Source organism: Blennius ocellaris (assembly GCF_963422515.1).
Source record: "Blennius ocellaris genome assembly, chromosome: 9".
In the NCBI taxonomy this organism is placed as follows: Eukaryota; Metazoa; Chordata; class Actinopteri; order Blenniiformes; family Blenniidae; genus Blennius; species Blennius ocellaris.
The window spans coordinates 7,048,931-7,064,514 of NC_137658.1; the positions used below are offsets into that span (position 1 = coordinate 7,048,931).

At 39.8% G+C, this 15,584-nt stretch overlaps 1 protein-coding gene across 1 annotated transcript in view; it reads left to right on the forward strand.

Moving 5' to 3' along the window:
• The first annotated feature begins 4,529 nt into the window (after positions 1 to 4,529).
• The window catches only part of tsc22d3 (TSC22 domain family, member 3), a 35,173-nt gene continuing 24,118 nt past the window's right edge, over positions 4,530 to 15,584 (forward strand). The window contains exon 1 of the mRNA XM_080501808.1: positions 4,530 to 5,344. Within this exon, the coding sequence (XP_080357934.1) occupies positions 5,004 to 5,344 (341 nt within the window). The 5' untranslated portion in view covers positions 4,530 to 5,003. The remainder of the gene's footprint in view (positions 5,345 to 15,584) is intronic.

Sequence of the window (15,584 nt, forward strand, 5' to 3'; positions counted from 1 at the left end):
GATCAAGTTTGAAGCATTTTATGCCATTTTAAATATTTTTTATTTTCTTTATAAAGCAATGTAATGAAAACAGACGTGAAACTTAAAAAAACCCAAAACAAAACCGGCATAATGACTTTTGCAGGTGTTAGCTAAAATTTAAACTTCGAAAGCAAGCTTTCTTTTTTCAGTGGCTGAAAAAGCCACTGATCCCATTTTATACACACTAAAATTTGTAATGAAGACTTGTATTAATCATGAGTGGAGTTGACATGTTGACAGAACATCTGAATGCAATTTCATTACAATTACACACACCAGCTGTCAAAGTGTGAAAAGTAATTGACCAATCAAAAAGCAACTGTATTAGTGATGACCCTCTCACCGAGATTTAGCTCACTTTGAACCCAAATATTGTACCTGTTCCAATAATGGCTTGGTTTGTTTCTGTTATTCTTTTAAAATTAAGTTAAGGGTTTCCAATTCATTTTCTTCTGATACCCTGTCTCTTACAAATATGATCAAAACATCTCTCTTACTTCCCCCATACTGTCTAACATCAGCTGTCTTTCTTATTCTTATGTTTGTATATAAAAGCTGAAGTTTGTCAACAACAAAAGAGCATAAACATCTGTAGACAGCTTTTTAACCGTGCATGAAGTGCTGAGTGAAAGTTTATTTATTGAGATGAAATCTAGAAAATATATAAGCATTTCACGCTCACTTGGTAGTGACAATGTCCCAGGTGAGGGTCCTTGGGCAGGGTTGCATTTTTTTGGGGCATCATCTGTTTTCAGGAACCCCGATTTCCTCTTGCAGTCCAAAAACATGCATTTGAGACTAATTGTTCACTCTAAAATACCTGTATGTTTGATTGTATATGCTGCCTGAAGTTGGATTAAGTAGTATATAAGATGGATGGTTGAGATTCCAGTGTAGTTTCTAATGTTGCAGTGATAATTGTTGTTGTTGTTGTTGTTGTTGTTGTGTATTTTCTCTTGAACTTAACATGTTCATAGTGCTCACACAGGGACAAAGCAGAAATAATTAACAAGAATATAGCTCAAACATAGCCTTTAAAACAGTGCAAGTAAAATCTGACTATCTTTAAAAAAAAAAAAAAAAAATCATGAGTAAGTACAATTCTCACAACTCTTTGCTGCTGGGAAATGAACCAAGCACAATTTTTCCCCGGTTCACTTTTACCACTTTAAGACCAACGTGTGCGTCAGGTGTGAATGTTTGACTTTCAGCACACTGGCGAAGCTTTACGGCAGTACTGACAGTCTTTAAAACTAGTAAAATCTCACCTAAATAAACTGGTGAAAATATTCAAATATGAGTTGACATATTAATGGAATTCATGCCCAAATGTCTTTTAAAGTCTGTTTTGTCTAAAGCTATAATGTAATTGCACTTCTGAGAATAATTTCAGGATTTTTTTTTTTTTTGGTTCAGCTTAAAGGTGAGAATATGGTATTTAAGTCTGAATAAGCAATTTTTTTACAGGCGTTGACATGATTACAATCCTTATCGTTTTTGTGCACCTGAGAACAAATTGTGGTCGAGTGTCTCTCGTCTCGGCTGAACTTATCTGTGTTATTTGAACAGATTTTTAGGAATGTGCTACTGATACCGACTAGCCTAGTTTCATTGACCCAGTTTAGACAGCTGTGGGAGTCTTGTCTGTAAAAGGCAATTCTCTTCAAATTAATATTTCATACTCGCTGTCCACATCATTTAGCGCAGTGCGGTCGATACTCGTGGAAATACATCTTTTTAACCCAGAAGGAGCTTGCAGAAAACGGACACGTATTCAAGATTTGCAGGTGGCTCTGGAATTTAATCCGAAAAACTGTTTAGTAAATGATTGTAGTTTAACTTGCGTGGCCTTTAAAAGTCACATGAAGATCAACAGTGAAAGTGTGTTGGTTTGAAGTCATCTAATGTGAGACAATTGAGGTAAACAGGGGTTTTCTCTAAATTACTAGACTCGGCAGGAATAGGCTGCATTGTAATTTCACTGGAAAATATTTAATCCAGTTTGATATGAATACTGTTAATAGAACCATTTGGCTTTTTAGAACTCAATGTAGATTTGGAGTTTGTGTTCACTAATACAGTGTTAGTGCATTTGATGCATTTCCCTTTAAAAGCATTCTAATCTGAGTTGACCACAAGTATATGTTTTATTTTCTTTATTAAATGAGGGCTCATTTTAAGTAACAATCTATTTTCAAGTGATTTGTATTTTCCATTAGAAACAAAATTCCAAAATATTTCAATATGTAAATGTTGTAGCAAATGAATCGGCTATAACTTGTCCCATTTTATTTAAAAATCTGAACATTAGATGGGTAAAATCAAACTGATCGTCTGCTTCTAAGCTTTTCCCAACATGTTTTTCTTTGATTTTTCTTTTTTTTTTTCAGCTATCTTCAGCATCTTAAACCTGATTGTCTTTATTATTTTGTGTTTGCAGAGGTTGTTCTTTTTTTTCTTTTTTAAGTTTCTCTGCTGTTTTCAGCTTTAAATAAAGGTCAGCAGTAGGCCTGGGTAATGGACGGCCCTCTGGCTGTTTCTTAACGGCCCTTCAGGGGATTATGAATGCAATCTATTCAGTCCAACTGCTTTGCTTACTTTGATGATGACAGCCTTATGTCTACTGTCTTCATAGTTATATTTGTGGGTTTAGCTTCATCCATCTTTACTATACTGAAAGATCCAGCAAATATGAAGCACCATTAATTGGCAAAACATGCAAAGAAATACAAAAACCTGACAAATTCAGATCAGGTGTATTACATTGTAATTGGTATATTTTGTATTGAATCAAATGTGTTGATTTATCTTTTAATGCAGCCTCCTCAGCAAAATTACGGTAAGTGTTTATTCCTGTACCGGATTGATGAACCACAAGTGAAATCGCAAAATCAACCATTAGACAAAAGTGGGTGAACATAAGTGTTTGTGGAAATGTTTTCAAGGGGGAACGCAGATTAAAAAAAACCCAAAAAAAACAAAAACAAAACAAACATTAATCAGAAGATAAGCTTTACTTGATCGTGTGGCTCAGGGTCTATAGTACCGTTCCTCCACTAGATGTCAGTCTTGATCCAGACTGGGTCACCCCTCACTTCTTCCACCACACAAACGGCAGAAGCCCTGTTGCCGGAGGACATCATTACACACTCAATAAAGCAATAGTCAGTCATTTTCTCTGCTTAATTGATCCCTCTGCTACTCAACAATAGGTGGTGTGACATTTCTTTATTGCAGTGCAAACAGCAGCATGCCTCAGACTAGAACATGTTATTTCTAATTGTCTTGTTGTGATCTTGGGTGACCAGCCATCTGTAGACAGCATGCCGTACACTTGTTGGTCAGTGGCTGAGGTCAGAAGCTTGGCCGCCCCCCCCCCCCCCCCCCCCCCCGAGCGCCTGTATCGCTGTCATGACATTGTCCTGATCTTCACCGGGGCTTATGAAACGCTCATCTGGAGGACAAAAACACAGCGCACTCTTGCACAATCCACAACTATTTGGGAACAGATATGGAAATTGGCGAAATCTGTGATCAAACACAGGGAGGGCTGATAAGATAATGTTTATGTTTACTGTACAACCTGAAAGCACACAGTCCCCCGTCGTGGCTGACAAACACACACAATCTTACACAAGCACACACAATATTAATATTAATTAATATGAACTATGCCTTTCCTGAGTTTTACGATGAACTTTTCACTTTTGCAAAACTCCTCCGACCCATTTCTTTCTGCTTATCTGTGTTTTTAATCACACTAGATGACTTTTCAATGCTCTCATTAAGCATCTTATAGATTTTAATGGATTTAAAATGCATATGTTTATGACTGCGCATCCCGAACAGGGGGGGAGAACAGATAATCAGAGAGACAAGAACCAAAAAAAAGTAATTTCAAACAAACTCATGTTAAAGTAATTGCTGTGACTCTGTAGGATCATGCTTTCTGCCCATTGGAATCTCAGACATGCTTTGTTGTGTAATGAAAAGAAGAACCATGCTGAATGCATGCAAATTAATTGGAGGCCAGCAAAATATGTTAAAGCATTAACAAAAAAAAGGGTCAAAGAAGCAGTGCAAGTCCTGCATCTAAAAGCGGTTCAGCCGCATCACATCAACTGGAAACATTAGTTTCTTTCGTCTTTCAACAAATTATCACTCAGGCATGTTATCATGGCTGCAGCCTCCTTCGCTCTCAGCCACTCCTTGTGCTGTCAGCATGGCAGGGTGGAGCTGGCCGCACTGCACATGTTTCAAGCATGCTCTGAGGTTGCGCCCCTCCTCTGTCTCTTTTCCCTTTCCTCTTCACAATGTGCACACAGCCAAGCAGAGAAAAGGGAGGGCCTAATGCGCATAGCCAGCAATGTTTTTTTACCAATCACAGGAGTTTCCCCTCCCTCTCTGTCTCCTCTGGCCCTCCCTTTCTTCTCTTTTGCTCCCTCCCTCTGTCTCTAGGCACGCCAACCAAAGGGAAAAAAAAAAAAAAAAAAAAGTCCAGGGGAAAAAGTAGTGATAAGCAGCAAGCAGCTTCTGGGTTTTGCTTTCAAGCGGACTCCCGCTGTAGTGATGTGAGTGTGTATGAGTGTGTGTGAGTGTGTGTGAGTGTGTGTGATCTCGCCACTATTTCTCCTGCCACAGTAGCAACACAGTTCGGCGGCAGCGGCCCGAACAAAAGGCTTAACGCAGCAGAACCACGGGAGGGGAAACTCTCAGGGACAGAAGCAGGCAGAAGTGGCTCAGCGTGACTTCGCTTCTCAGGGAGGAACCCAACCTGCCATATAGAGCTCCTGCACAGCAGTGGAGACAGGACGCGACACTGGGCTGGCCCCGTCTGCCTGCCAGCGCCTCTGTCACGACTGAGGAACACACCCTGTTGCTGACAGGCTGCTTTTTTACACACCTCAGCCTGTGTCACCCGCCACTGAAATACCAGCACCTGCTCAGGGCGTCTTCTCTCCCTCATCCACCTGGTCTCCAAGATGTCAGATGATGACTGCCGCTCGCCCATCGGCCTGGACTGCTGCAGTTGCTGCCTGGACTTGGCCAATGGCTGCGACGACTCGCTGTCCAGCAGTCCAGCTCCGGGCCTGGGTTCTACCGGAGGCCTGCCAGGCAGCCCCACCAGCCCCAGTGTGAATCACTTTCGCCAGCTACGAAGCCAGCTGATGTACCAGAACTTGAACACGGACAAGCTGAACAACATCATGAGGCAGGACTCCCTGGAGTCGGTGGTGAGGGACCCCTGCTTCCTGCTCAACGAGGGGATCTGCAACAGCAACATTGACCAGACAATGCTGTCTATATTGCTCTACTTTCACAGGTATGTTTGTTTCACTCAGTCGGTATTACGTCAGCAACATTGTGAAACTCACTTCGCCCTTCTTATGTCCAAAACTCAACATGTTGAAATGCTTTAATTGCCGTCTCAAGTTAAAATCACAGTATGGTGAGCAGATATTGGTTAAATGAAGCAGATGGTGAGTGCAAACTAATCAGGTTTCTTGGATCTCCAAAAATGCTGACACATGTATTTATAGCGGTGGATTAAGTATAGGCTTGGGTGAGATAAGTCTGTCTGTGAGGGACGTGTAAGCTCCTAAACAAAAGTGGGGGGAAAAAAACATTAAAAAGGATTTGTTATCACTAGCTGAGAGCTGAACGTTTTTAAGACACTTCATATCCATGTAGTTAAAAACTCCAAAACAATGAGCGAAGTATCTATTAACATCTACACAGCCATGTCATTCAGCAGCATATATTATATGGCAAATGCACTGTACGGTATGAAGATTGTAATGTACTTTCCTCATGTGAGGCTACACAAGGTAAGAAAGAGGAATACATATTTTTATAGACGTAAACAAGACTCATGAAACAACAAGCTTGTTCTGAAGCACCACTTTGTTGTCATAATGATTCAATTAATATAATCTTTCATTGCTAGAGGTCAATTAATACCTGCTTGACAGTTTTCCTGTCTCTGCCAAATGATGTTCATAAAGCAGAGTTTGGCTCCCACTTATTGTGAGGAGGAGCGTGTCCTGCCTCAAAGCTGCTGCCAGTTGGGGAGTTGGTTTGGCAGCGAATGTTAAATGACTTCAGCCTCAAATTAACAGTTCCCATCTTTCCAGTTAGCCGCAGATTCGACTGTTGCTGCACTTCTGAACTTGAGCCAAACATATGTGATTGCATATGGTCTGTCTGATTATCGGAGAAGGTAACAAAAAAAAAAAAGAAGCCCTGTTGGGGAAAACACAGTGAACGTGTTATCACCGTAAAAGTCACCTTTGAGTGTGGTTTATGGCGAAGTTGCCGTCATATGTGTCACTAAATCCGAGATATACGTTAAAAGACCATGACACATTTGTCAGAGATGTTTGACGTCTGATAAGAATTGAACTCACATTTGGAGGGAAAATGGCAACTCTACATGGAAAGAGACATTTGCCTCCTCTCTTAGCTCTTCCCTCATTTGCCTCTTTTGCTGACTTTTATTTTCCTTGTATTAATTATTATTCCCTGAATGATTACTTTCAACTTAATTTATGAAATAATGCACTTTCTGTTAAATCAACCTCGCAAAAATAAAGGAAAAACTGAAAGCCAATTGCTTTATATTACTGTTAATTAGATTTTTTTAATTAGATTACCTGGACATCCGTTCAGTATAGGTCATCCTATAGAATGTGAATCTTTACACAAATTACATTTAAATGACCTTAAAGCACATCAGGGAAAGTCACATTACCCGTGCATCCAATGAAGTGACCATATCTCTTCTGATAGCATTCGCTGGGAATGACCACAACAAAGGTAATTATTACCACTGATTCAGTTATTTGCGGGTGTTATCATATCAGTAATCTTCCTTGGCAAAGAGAGACATTATCAGTATTTTATCAAACTCCCACAGAAGCCAGGCTGCCTCAGCCGATCCAGATCAGTTAAATCTTAACCTGTTTTTTTATTTTTATACATACTTTATGACTGTTCCTTTCTGCTGGTTTGAATATTTACTCAGCACGAGTACAGAAATGAAGGAAAGTGTTTACATTGTAGTCTCGCCACAGTGTGGCTGGTCACATCTACACAAGTGAAGGCAGAGCACACATTGACGACAGGTCACCGGTTCGTCACAGGACAAACAGAGGGACGGTCACACACATGCACACACTCACATTTGTAACTACAGACAATATAGAGTCAACAATAAACCTCAAATACATATTTTTGGACTGTGGGAGGGAGTATATAAGAAAACATGCATAACTCTGAGTGAGAACGATCTGTTCTTAATTCATTTCTGATCATTAGGGTGTGTCGTTCGGACAATGTTGGAGTAATGCGACGGTTGGAGAAAGTTTGGTCGAATGATTGAACCCCCCCCCCCACCCAATCTGGTGCTGTTTTTTAGTCGTCCTAATAAAGTCTGTTTGAATAGTGAATATTGTGTTCAATGTGCTTATTATTCACTGTGCACAGTGGTTACTCTATCATACATTGAATAATGAGTGCTTGTCAAAAGTGGTACACAGATGTGTTTTTTCCATTTTGATATTCATTCTCACATCTCAGAATTCACTGACTAAATCAGACATTATGCTTTTATTCCTATACGGTATGTCAGAATACCCGCATTGCATAAGTGGTAAAATGACAGCATAATACGGTGTTCAAATCTTGATTGCTAATCCAGTCAATAATTTATGCTGATGACACTTGAGTGAATTACAGGAAGTGCTGGAAGTACAATATAAAGTAGAATATGTTTGCCAATGTTTTTGACATTTCTGGCTTTGAGGCGAAGTGTTCACCTGTGCCATTGGCCGGTGTGGCCATACGCCCTCCTGTGCCAGCTCCACTGTTTGCCTGATAAACAATCTCTAGCCAGAACACTTTGTCCCTGAACTGTTCACTTCTCAAGAGGGAACCATGGATGTGGATCATGTGCTTTTCATGGATATACTTTCTGACAGGATTAAACCACCATTTTCCAGCATGTACCCTTGCACTTTTTCATGCGGGGAACACAAGCGCACCCATTCATTCACACATGTACTAAAAACTAATCCTGTCAGTTGAAACAAGAAAGCTGCACGCTGAGCTGAGGTTTGCACAAATTCGTGCATTTTTCAAGTATTTCACTGTGACCGGGCCTGGCTTCTGATGAAAGCCTCCCTGAGATTTACCCACTGACCTCACCCTGGGTGGTCAGTCTGCCGAGTTGCAATCGTTCTCATTTGCCTCTTGCAAACAGAATGAAATGTCCAGTGTTGCCTGAAAGAGCATGCCAGGACATCTTTTGGAATTGTTGAATACTGGTAATCGCAGCAGCCCCCCAAAAATGTGTTATGTAAATGATTCATGGGTCACAGAAATGTGCTGAAGGGAGAATTTAGAGAGATAAGTCCCATTTGCTGTTTGAACTAGAGCCAGGGAGTGCTGACAAGGGGGAAGAAGGATCTGTGATTTCCACAGGATAAATCTAAAGGAAATGTGTTGATTTACTTTTAAGGCTGAAAGGGCCGCAGCTGGCTGGAATGAGAAAGGTGCTCTCGCACACCTCCACCACAGGCAGTCAGTCAGCACTTAACAGCCACTAAACGCCATCACATGCCAGGGTGAAGCAAGGTGAAGAGCCTGCAGCGATTACAAACATTTTTTATCACAAAACTTCAGGTCTGTGACCAGTCAGGCAGCTGGTAAGCAGTCAAAACCTCACTCAAGGGAAAATAACTTCTGAGCTAGCACCTCAGCTCAGAAGACATCACTTTCTGTCAAAGACCTTTTTGAAGAGGCTTTCTCCACTGACATATCTAATGCTGCTCCAGAAAAGGGCCAAAGAGACGATTGCATTCTTGAACTGGAATTTATAGTCAGAATAACACATCAGGTAAAGGCATGTAGACTAATGTTTCTGCCGTAGTTACTTTGCTGCCACTGTGAAATGCATTTAAGAGGAGCTACATTGTCAGTGTAAGAATGGGGAAAAAAACAAACTTTCTGACAGTTTGGCCTATTAGCTGAAAAAAGGAATTTGCAGCCTGATTGGGAAAGGCTGCAACTTCCTCTATCAGAGTGATGTGATGGCGTACAGAACAGAGTTGGAAGAACGGCTCAGAAACAGTATTTTTTTTTTTTTTTGCCTGGTGAAAAACACACAAAAAGCAATGAGACAAAAGACCTCTGACCGAGGACGGAGTTAGATTTCCTCCTCTGACTTAACAATTTATCCTCCTGACAATTTGTTGCCTCTGTAAATGAAACCTCATTACAGCGGTGGCTGCTCCAAACGCTGGCCTGAGATGACCGCTGGCTTTTGGCACTGGTCCAGTTGACTACTGAACATACCTTTGCCCTATCACAATGAACTGGAGACAGAATCCAGCTGTGGGATGCCCCGCTGGGCTTCAAAGCTCCACTCTGTGATCCAAATATAAACCACAGAGTAGCTCTGCTACAAGAACTCCCAAGTTTTTGGAGTGCAGGCCTATAGTCAGCGATCCACCGAGGTGGTTATGGAAAGTTTCTCGGCCACGTGTACTCCATTCAAGAATACAAACAAATGTACATTTAACAGCCCTTAACATTCCCCACACCAGGGTGTGGTGATGAAACTCCTGATAAACTGCTAAAGAAAGGACTCTATCGTTACATAACAAAATGGCTTTATACTTTACTTTTAATTCTCAGTTAAGATTTTAGTGTAATGCAAGTGAATAAGAAGTAAATGCCACTTTAATCCTGGGTGTGCCCAAAGAAGAACCTTTTGCAATTCATTTGCATGCAAGTCACACCAGGAAAAAAGCTGTCTTATCAGAAGAAAGCATTTAACCAGGCAGCACTGTGTGTAATTTGCATTGGTTTCATCTGACGCATTTTTCTTTCTTTCTGATTGTTTGCTTTATCAGATTGACAGTCACTCAAAATATTGTTTTCTTGTCATTTATACAAATGTGTTAAACAATTGCAAGTTTACATCCATAATCCGAAAAGACAAATCACACATTTCCTTATGTTTGAAAGATATTTGCGTAGTGTCTCCCGATAATGTTCGGGCCGGTTTTGCAGATCACACTGCGATGTCATAAAGACTTACAAAACTGTCTGGAATGTAACAATGCAAGATGAGGTTTAGCGAAACATTGTTTCTCCCTTCATTCTACAGCCTCGTATAATTGCCTTCATTTGCAGGATCAGTGTTGCATAATGACAAAAAAAAAAATGTTCTCACAGTATAGCACACGTTCGTCACAAATTAGGCAATTACAGCTTCATTGTCTGTGAATTATCATAAGCTGCGACAAGCCGTAGCAAGCATTCGGATCAGAGTGAGACAAACCACTGTGCCAGTGTTAAAATTCAAATTTCATCTCTTTTCCATTCCTCCAAAGAAATTCCTGAGAGAGAGCAGTGTAATCTAAAGTCATGCATAAAGAGAAGACAATACACCAAAAGGGAGGAGAAATGCTTGTCTCATTGCTGTTATTAACTACCCCTCCACAGCCCACATAAAAGGCTTATGAATGTCAAACACATCATTCCTGAGAAAGAAACTGTATCTAATTACATTCGTTTTTCCGAGCTCTCATTTTAACAACAAAACAAAGTGCAGAGCAAATTGGTGTCTTTGTTGAAAAGGGAAAAACGTGTCCTGTGGAAGTCTGACAGAGTGTTATAACTTAATGAAAAGCAGGTGGGAGATGTAAACAGACTAAGATGTAAAAAAAAAAAATGCTCAGTACTTGAGTAAGGATGCAAAAGGGAGGATGATGCGAGGGTGGAAGAACAGTTTCATGGCCTGGCAGGTTTTATGAACCAAACCTCACAAACAAAGGCTGATGGGGCGAGGTCTGAGGTACTGGGAGAGACTGCCATAGTGAGACTCAGAGTGAGTCTCCAGACACGAGGCTGATGCTGAGACAAAACATCGTCAAGACTTGCAAAAAAATGCAGCGCTGTTGACGTTTCGTTGAAGTAAGATATAGGAATGCTGCAGCTGTTTGTGGAAAAAGTTACTCTGTGAATGTACATTTTCTTCTGCCGCAGGAAGTCGTGAAATGTGCTTTATAGTCATTTTTATGAGTTCACCCTATAACGCTTATGTGTTAAAAAGAGACTTTCAGGGAGCAAAGGGCCGATTCATGGTGTTACAAAGTACTTGGGCTTTCGAACACGTCAGCATGCATTTAGTTTTCTACAAATTAAACGCAGTGCTCTAATTCTATTACTGAAGGACTAGGTACAGGGAGATGAACAATAATAGCTTTTTAATGGACCTCTTGACTTAGTACCTCATTGTGTTGTGACTGTGTGAATAGGGCTGGCCTTGGTGATACGCCAGAAGATGTCTGGCACCGCGGCTGAATGGCTTGTGTGCAGGTGAATGTGTGTTTGTCTGTGTTCTTTAAAATCACGTGAATGGCCTTCAGTGCCGCCGTCGCCGCTGCTGACATTGTCTGTAAAATGATAATGAACATACATCCCTGAGGGGAATACACACAGTTTACTATGCACACATTTACTTCCGCACACAATGAAGGCCTTTATTACCAAACGCTCCGGCAGACAGAGATCAGGAATCCACAGACACACCCTGTACCGCAGGTTGATGCAACCACCACGGCTCTGTCTTTACCAATACTGCTGAGTGTCAGCTGCCCCTAGCAACACAATGTGCTGTTATTGATGGTTGTGGAAGTTTCTCTCCATGCAAAGAACTGCCTAAGGCTTATATCATACTCTTAATTTTACATTTCATGGCTACTTTTTTTATGCAATTTTGTTTTTATAGTAGCAACACATTTATATTTGCATAATGCAACATTAATTTATGGAAAAAAAAATCTGTCTTTCTTTAAGAATGTAAGATTACATGCACTTTAATATTTTTTTAGTGGAAAATCCTTGTTAACATTGACCTGTGTAGCTTAAAACCAATTTTTATGGAAAAAAATAATATAATCTAAATTCAAGCAGGACTGTAATTGATGTGGATATTTAAAGTTTTTGTCAGATAGATTTAGTGTCTTCTTCTATCTCACTGTCATTGTGGCCTGAGACGTTATATCAGATGTAAAGATGCGAGTTTACTCCAATAACACCAACACAGACATACCTGAGGGATACAGACACACAAAGGTGACCCAGCGCATTATAGCGTTGTTGACACATCACCACAGCGCGGGCCAGCTAAGCTCTTTTGTCCTGATTGACGGTGCAGACACAGAATGTCCCAGAGGTGGATTACAAATCTCTTAAGTATCACACATTGTCACCTGAGTCAAATCCTCGAAATCAATCTGCTCTTTAATACTAATCTCAGATGAGACAAAAGACCCTTAACTTTCAAAAACAATGAATGTTGAATAAGACATGTGTACTGATTGTATCTTAACTTGTAAATCTGGAATCTCACAAATCTGAAGAACGCCCGCCCCTCTTCTTGATAACTGATTTAAATCTTACCTAACAGCTCTGGAAGGCAGAAAAAAAAACCCCAGTTTGAAATGACAGTTTTACTTTCATTATTTATGAAATGGACTGTCAGTAGGGACATTATTTACAGGATAGGAGCATAGGAAAGGGCTTGAATGAATGAATGAATGAATGTTCTAATCATGAATGTTACCATGTAGCAATGAATTTTTAAAACATTGAACATGAAGAATACGACTGTAAAAGAACATTTATGGTAAATTTTGTGGGTTTCCTTCGCAAACTCTTTCTCTTAAAGCCCACAAGACTTGTATAAAAAATAAAAAAACCTGGATACATAATGAGGAATGAATGTTATTAGGTCCATAAAAACAAATTAGGAGCAAAATTAGAAACGAAATAGGAGAAACTCCATTACAGCAGTCGAGCGCTGGTATCCATATAATGACTTGAAAGAACTGTGAAATATTTCACCAAGAAAATGGAGGAAGCATTCTTTAAATCCCAAAATAGTTTGTAAAAAGGGGAAGCTGTAACATCCACCTAATAAGATCATTTCTATTATCAGACTCTCAGACTTTGTTCTTCCATTTTTTTAAATATGTGCCATTTCTCTCTTTCCTTGTTTTTCTCTCTCTCTTTCTGCACACTGTTATTCCTCATCTCTTCATCTCTGTTTTCCAAGTTGGCAGCATTTGGAATTATGTAAGTGTGAGTGGAGGGGGTGGTGGGTTGGTGGAGTGGTGGAGTGGGGTGACCATGGCTTGTGCTCGCTGCCTTATCTATTTGGACCATGACCATGCCGCCTAATTAGATAATAAGGACGCCTGTCAACACTTTCCATCACACACATTCCCTCAGGAGGACTGCACACACTCACTATAAGACTTATTACCTTGTTCAAACACTGTCGATTGTAAACCATGTTTTACAATGATTGATATTAGTGGTGGTTTGACCTGATCAGATTTTTAGCTCGCGCACGCTGCTATACAAGAAGTGGTACGTGCCAAAGCTTCTGATGAAAAATAAATAAATCAACAAATTATCTTTAAATAATGTGAAGTACTGTTTCAAAAAATGGAGACTTCAATAAAAGCATTGTGTTCTGCTAAAAAGTCACGAGATTTAAGCTGTTCAGTCTTTCATAAACTAAAAGGTTTTAAAATGAACACACATTTTATTTTATATTTTGCACAGATTTTAGTGCAAAAAAACATAAAGCAGGATTTTAGAATCAAGGAAAATTTAGGAAACCCAAAATGTGAAATTCAACTTTTGATGAACTAATTGAAGAATATGCTTTCCTTATACCGGCCACAAATATTTCACCCTCACTAACATCTCATTCAACATATAACAAATCTCTCTGCACTGAAATATGTAACTTTTGGCTGCTAATTTAAAGAAAACAATTGAGATTATAGTAAATCAATATACATTTATTTGAAACATTTTGACAAGCATTTAGTTATAAAGTAATAAGATACGGTTCCAAATGCTTATTTGTTCAAAATTGGTTAGAATGTCCTCTCTCCTCCAAAATGACCGTAAACCCGAATGAAAATTGGCTCGTGGCTCATAAGTTTGGTCTTATTTATATATTTTGGTTTAAGGTATCAACTTTGTAGTTCATTCATCAATTAAATCAAGCGCTTTCAAACTGATGTTTGCAATGCAAAATTGTTCAATTATTTTGATAATTGTTCAAAACATGCAACAGCTGACTAAAAACTGACTCTCTGATTGTTAGATAGATTGTTTGCAGTAGTTCAGTGTCAAGACATGAAAAGTCATCCAAAACTCAATCAGTCCCTGTAACTTTTAAACAACTTCATGAATTTTTCAAAGCTTTTCTGTTTACCAAAAGCCTTTTTATGAAGTCAGAATGTGAAGAACGTACCAGCAACATCAGCAGCTTTGACATCACTCAAATGAAACTGGAATTTAATCCAAGATGGTTATTATACACATAATGGCTCATTCTCCAAGGACCCTTTATAATCTGGACACAGAGATGCTAAAACGATGACGTTATTAGACGCCGGTTCTCCTTACCACCCAGTCTGAGTGGGACAAGCTGCGGGCTGGAGGACACTAACATTTTATTTCTCCTCTGTTTTCATTAGCGCGGCAGTCCGATTCTTTTCCTGACTCTGCATGGGAAGCAAACATGTGGTAACCCACCCTGCTACCAAGCACCAAATTTAAGTATAGCTGAAAAGCCAAAGTTGATCTGCAGTGGAAACAAATAGTTTTCATGAGTGTTGTGCACCCTTCACAGGATCCAGGAGGAGCAAGTATTTGTCTCGCCTGCAAAGACAATGAGAAACACTCATTCAGACTTAAACATCGAGTTTTATATATTTATTGTCAGTAAAATTGTGTGTATGTCAGTTAAGAGAAAAAATATCGAACGGTATGTCTTCACGAGGAATCCCATTGCCTTTTTTTACCGTGTTTCTCTCCTGAAGACTGTTTCATAATCAAAGTGTTGTTATCCCACCGTGCATCAGGTTTTTTTTTTCCTTCCCACAATGGTCTGCTACACAATGCAGCCAGACATTTCTTTTGTGGAGTAGGTCTGAGCCAGGGCTATCATTATCCTATCTGATTCTCCGTGGGCACTGTTCCCACACATCAGGACACATGCTGTTACCTGAGAGCAGTGTTTCAGGCACAAACACACTGAAAATTCTTCTCGACTAATATATAGTTTGGATCTAATTAGATTTATTAGACCGTCAGAAGTGACACCTCTGTTCAGCTCTCGCACTCAAACCTGTAGCAAGTGTTTCACATATTTAAGGAAAGGTGTTGCCTCAAGTAATTGAGAAATGTGCTGGGAGTACATGGGAAAAGAAGACATCTACTTCTCTGAGGTTGCAGTGCCAGGACCGATCATATGGTCTATTTCTGCTTCACGACATTTTCCGTGTTCTCCACTAAACAGTTGCTATAACCAAAGAGCTCAGAGTTTCCCAGACAGGACGTTGAAGTCATGTAATTTTCAGAAATGGCTCTGAGTTTATTCATAATGGGAAGCATAAACTTACATATTTGTCCTCAGAGTTAATGTCAAACTTGTTTATAAGCACCACTTATTCGAGTAAGCATTTTGT